We start from the raw sequence: 5,380 nt of genomic DNA, 5'->3' as shown, positions 1-5,380 counted from the left end.
ATAGAATATTATTGGTCCAATAAATGTTTATTCGTGAGACGAGTCAACTTTGTTCATATTTATAATTAAAAGTAATACTTTTAGCGTAAAAAATCATATTTTTTAATGGTTGATCATATATATATCTCATAAAATTGATACGTAAGATCATCTCAAATGAGTTTTTATGTTTTAGGATACACGAAGTAAAAAAAAAAAAGAAAGAAAGAAACATTGCTTCTATTTTTATTTTTATTTTTTTGAAAATAAAATGGAACATTATTGGTCCAACAAGCGTTCGTTATATGAGATTAATAATAAAAAAAATGATCCTTTGATAAATAAAACCTAACAAAATTGACAGGTGGTGTAATAACAAGAAGAACACGTTTTTTACCCAAAAAATAACAAATAATTGCCAACACGTTGTTAACCAGCGTGAAAGTGCGACTTGTCAAAGGAAGTCTTTTTGGAAATGTACGAAGTATATGACTTCGTTTCGTGAACGTGCCATTAGAAGAATATTCTTTTTCCTCCTAATGTTTGTTCAATTTTCTTGATGAAACTTTTAGATTTGCCTGAGAAATCTTTGCTAAAAGCATATTGAAGGTCTTTTCCGTGTTCAGTTCTTTACCTTTTTCACAGGTTTGTTCCGTTTTTTTTTCTTTTTGTTACGTTTTTCTGTAATCGGTACATAGTTTGATTGTTTGGATGATGAAATGGCATGCTTCATCGTGACCCATTCCAAGATTTTTCTATTGTTCAAGATTGCAATGTATTTGAGCTGGAATGGTGGTTCATTGTTAATGTTTCCTGGTGGGATTTTGCATTCTCCTAGTATTGTGAATTGATCCAAGAATATTGATCAATGCGACAGAGTTGTGCTTTTGATTTGCTTGTCTAGGTTGAGTTTTTTTATGTTGTTTTTAATTCGAGAGTAATTAAAATTTTCCTCGACCTTCAACTTTGTAGTTCTCTTTGTAATCTGAAAAGGAACTCTAAGATTTGTTTTTTTCACCTTAGAAATATAATCTAACGTATGGTACGAATTCTTTTAGGGTTTGTTGTTGTGCTAATCTTGTTGCAACATTTGATCTTGAATTTTGATCTTTTTGGTTACTGGGATTTTTTTAGTGCGAGTTGTTGTAGGCATTTCTTATTTTCTCCATCGAATAATCTACTTTTGCATTTTTTGTTTGAAATTACTAAATATTTTGTTAGTTCTCGTATGAAATTAAGCAGGTTTCAATATATTTGTGGTGTAGCTAAACTATACAAAGAGATAGTTGTCACACGGTTTCCTCCATTGTGTAAAAAATCAAGTGGTGATTGGATATGAGGAACAACTTTTTGTTCTTCATTGACCAGGATGGCGGGTCATCTGACATTTTTTCGACAGATCTCCTTATGCCACATGGTTCAAGGTGTCATTGGCTCTCTCATATTGCTTCATTCGTTGACAGTTCAAGATGTCTTTATCTACATGGAAGTGTTGTTCTTCAAGAGGCTTTTAATTGCATGTCAAAATTTTCTGGTGCTCTAGTGTTATGGCTTGCGGCAGGGTCGAATACCAGCAATTCCAAACTACAGGGTGATCATATTGGTTCCAATTCCAGCTATAGTAAATCTTATACACATGTAAAGCATATTTCTTCAGTAAGACGGGAATTAACGGGATTTTGGTGGAAGGCGAGGTCTAGAAGGAAACCTTCCATTTTCAGAAAGATATCGAGTTTTACCCTGAAGCAATTGTGTAGAGAAACTGAACGGATTCAATCATTTCCATTGATTTCATTAGCTGCCATGTTGGTACCACCATTCACAAACGTGTAGGTGCAGTTGTTTTATCTTCTTTATTAACGATTATTGTGGTACATTCTTTTGCTTCTTTCTTATTTGGTTTTTTATTTTACCTTTTCATTTTGTTTTTCTTAGCGCTACAAATGAACTAGCTTTTCCACTAGAAACAAGCTCTATGGAGACACAGACGTGTATAGATCAAAAGCCCTGTGAGATTGAAAATGGAGGATGCGGACCCTTAAATGATCTTTATCTCCAGAGTTTAGCTTTTTCTAAGAATGCAATTGAGCCCAGAACAGGCATCGAATTCCCCACCATGTTGGACAGCGGAATGAATGGAGAAAGGGATTCCAATTTCAATCCAGAGGTAAGTACATCATATCTAAATCTTTTGGCGAAAGGTTTCAGTTTTCTTGCTTCTATTTTCTAATTTAGTAGTTGGCTATGACTCTAACAAGAGATGCAGTGCAGTGCAGTGCATCAATTATTTGTGATCTAAAATAACTTTGATACTCTTTCCCTATATGGGGTAGTGAAATTAAAAAATATAAGAACTTGTGAGTGCGGCATATAAATTTTACTTTTTCGAATAATCACAAACAAATGGAAATGTTTTCTCCTAATTAAGATGGTTTTAATTTTACTTTTTTCGAATGCATGATAATCACAAACAAATGGAAATGTTTTCTCCTAATTAAGATGGTTTTTGCCCTTATGATTTTTTATGTGCCAATCATAATACTGACTAGATGTAAAGAGCAGTATGCTTGATTTAATATTTAGCCATCCTTTCACATTTGCCTTTGGATTTCTGTTATGGTTGATGCTTGCTGACAATGTTGCCTAATTTTCAGGTCCTTGTTGGAACTGGATCTAGAATCATGACAATCATCAGAATTAAATCCCTAAATATATATGCATTTGGCTTTTGTAAGTGCTTGACCAGCTTTTGTAACCTTTAAAAATATTTTATTGCATCAAGTTCCTAAGTTACTAGCTCATAGTGCCTCTCCCAACAGATGTTCATCCGTTTGACATTTGTGAGAAATTGGGGCCAAAGTATGCTTGCATTCCAGGATATGAGTTGAACAAGCGCCGGGATTTTTATCAGGATCTTCTTAGGTTTGTCGTAACGTTTACTGAATTATCTTATGATTTTTTTACCCGCACACACATAGTGTGACTCGATTCTAGAAATCAAGTCCTATCAACCCGATTGTCCAAACATTTGATTAATTAATTGGCATGCACTGAAATGTTGTATGATTGAGGAGATGAGGTGCCTCTGCCTTTGACAAACTGTTTGTGAATTGAATGTTTCTTGGAACACTTCTCGTCAATATTTGGGCGATGTGCTGCAGGGAGGATATCAACATGACACTTAGACTTGTGGTCAGTTGCAATGGAATCAAAATCAATGCTGTGAAAAAGTAAGTTATGCGTTGCTCAAGCATTCTCATTTAAAAGATAATGATACTTGGATTGGCTGTGGGTAACATTTATTAGCTTCTAAAACATCCTCGAGTGGAGAAACTTTACTATTTTTCAATTTTCTGATATTCTCCCCATACATCTGAAATCAGCTATAAAGAGATTTGCCTGTGGAGAAATGTTATATTCTAAAAAATGCCCAATTATGAAATCTCAAGGGGCAAAACTTGCGTGATTGCATCAACACTGGTTTAAATAGAATGAAAGAAGACATATATGCATATGAAACTATAACCTACTAATGTTTCTGATTCATTTTTTCCAATTCTTTGTTGTTAGTGCTTTTGAAAAGTGTCTCCGAGCTCGATTGACAAAAGTAAGTACTTTTAGACTTTTACCTGTTATCTGTTGTAGCGTTTCCTCAAATTATTGGGACTGACATTTTTTTACTGTTTTAGACAAACCCTAACGCTGACTTTCGCTGCATAGATGCCTTTGGTTCATTATTTTCACAAGACATTCCCTTAAACATGGTAAAGATCAAAATTTGATCTTATAGTTTATCTTATGCTCCATTCAGAGATACATTTCTGATTACATTCAAAATATTCAGGGAACAATAATTGATTTCAGGCGTACAGCTGATGGACATATAATTACTGAAGGTAAGAGGCAAATAAGAACTGCAATGTTCTGCTTTACTTGTAGCGTCCATCTTGCCCAACCTTTTGTGTTTTGGCGAATACGATACAATTAAGACCTTACAATATAGAAGAAACAGTCTTCCAATTTGACGCGTAATCTCTTTTTTGTTTATGCAGTTGGAGGAAATCACATTGGAGCAGTCCAAAGCAAAGATTTGTGCAGTAAGTCGAACTCCGCTATCTCTACTTTTTTGTTTATCGTTATTTTACAGTCCGATATATTTCTCGTTACAGGGGCTTTTTTCGATATGTACATTGGCGACATACCGGTGTGCAAGCAAACAAAAGAAGAGATAGGGAAAAACGTGGCCAATATGATGAGGAAATGCTGAAGCAACTTTCTTAGGAACGCTTTATTGATACATTGGTGCTCCCACTTTTAGAGATCTGTTCCATATAAATGCTATAGCAGAAGTTGGACTGGTGGTTTGAATATTTGACAAATCCCCAGACTATTACAGCCGAGGTGTTTACTGTTTAATGTATTTTCCTATAAATGATTTTTTTGTAGGAAGACCAATGTTCTGGGAGCATGTCTTAAATATATTTATAATATTATTTTCTGTGTATTTTTGCTTAATTTAAAAGTTTTTTGTGCTTTTGATTGTACGTGAGTTGCACGTGAAACACGTATTATTAGAAATCATAAAATGATCTCAATATTTGGTCAATTCATTCATTGAAATATGATAACAAATAGTCTGATTTGTTTCTCCCACAAAGACTGATAAATTAGACACATATTGAGCTATAAATATTGACAAATTAATACATATTTGTGAAATGCTTCTAATTTAAAGACTAATAAATTTGATATGCATATTGATCCATAAATATTGACAATTTAATACATATTAGCCAAATGTTTGTAATTGAAATTAATATCTTCATAATTCCCACGTCATTTAATATCTTGATATTTCATAATTTTTATAAGGATGTCATTAATATTAATTATATATTTATTTACATATATAAAAATATGTTATTTATTCATATTATTTTGAAATTGATTATTTTAATAATCTATATTTTCCACGATATTGCTTATAAAAACGGTTATTCATTCTCTTTAGTCATATCTATCTCTTTTATTTATTTTCAGTTCCATTTACATTTCTTTAATTACTTTTGAGAAAGTTTTTGAAACAACATAATTTGATACGGACTGATCCACTTGAATTTTATATATCATAGCAAATCAAAGTTGTGAAATCAATAGATCTAATATCTATCAATCCAAACACAAACAAATGGTTCATACCCAAAAGACAAAATGTCAAAAAACATTGGAACAAAACACATGCAACAGAAGCACAACCTCTGAAACATATCGATGAAACTTTTTATCAGTGTTTGATCATTAGAAAAATAAAATATAGTTCAATCTACCTCGATGATATTACATTCATGGTGGATCCAATGTTTTTGCACTATATTTTTTATATCTCATATATTGGATAATG

General features: G+C 32.6%; 1 protein-coding gene across 3 annotated transcripts; it reads left to right on the top strand.

Annotated features, from left to right (window-relative positions):
• The first annotated feature begins 475 nt into the window (after positions 1 to 475).
• On the top strand, positions 476 to 4,511 carry LOC140983219 (fatty-acid-binding protein 2-like). 3 transcript variants are annotated; one of them, XM_073450170.1, is made up of 11 exons: positions 476 to 624; positions 1,245 to 1,808; positions 1,915 to 2,146; positions 2,634 to 2,709; positions 2,799 to 2,901; positions 3,141 to 3,209; positions 3,550 to 3,586; positions 3,669 to 3,743; positions 3,824 to 3,875; positions 4,032 to 4,076; positions 4,149 to 4,511. In XM_073450170.1, the coding sequence occupies exons 2-11, from the start codon at positions 1,315 to 1,317 to the stop codon at positions 4,244 to 4,246; spliced, it is 1,281 nt and encodes a 426-aa protein (XP_073306271.1). In that variant the 5' UTR covers positions 476 to 624; positions 1,245 to 1,314; the 3' UTR covers positions 4,247 to 4,511. The 3 variants fall into 3 exon arrangements, with proteins under 3 accessions (XP_073306271.1, XP_073306269.1, XP_073306270.1); XM_073450168.1 differs by having other exon boundaries at positions 4,032 to 4,511; XM_073450169.1 differs by having other exon boundaries at positions 477 to 624; positions 1,222 to 1,808; positions 4,032 to 4,511.
• Positions 4,512 to 5,380: the final 869 nt, after the last annotated feature.

Source organism: Primulina huaijiensis, chromosome 8 (genome assembly GCF_012295235.1).
Source record: "Primulina huaijiensis isolate GDHJ02 chromosome 8, ASM1229523v2, whole genome shotgun sequence".
Classification (NCBI taxonomy): domain Eukaryota; kingdom Viridiplantae; phylum Streptophyta; class Magnoliopsida; order Lamiales; family Gesneriaceae; genus Primulina; species Primulina huaijiensis.
The sequence above is the reverse complement of the archived record's forward strand: the minus strand, read 5'-3'. Positions and strand labels throughout refer to the sequence as shown.

Coding starts and splice junctions, on each gene's coding strand:
- LOC140983219 (XM_073450168.1), top strand. CDS start 1,315: ATGAGGAACAACTTTTTGTTCTTCATTGACCAGGATGGCGGGTCATCT. Junction 3,210..3,549: donor AAAATCAATGCTGTGAAAAA/GTAAGTTATGCG, acceptor CTTTGTTGTTAG/TGCTTTTGAAAAGTGTCTCC. Junction 3,587..3,668: donor TCCGAGCTCGATTGACAAAA/GTAAGTACTTTT, acceptor TTACTGTTTTAG/ACAAACCCTAACGCTGACTT.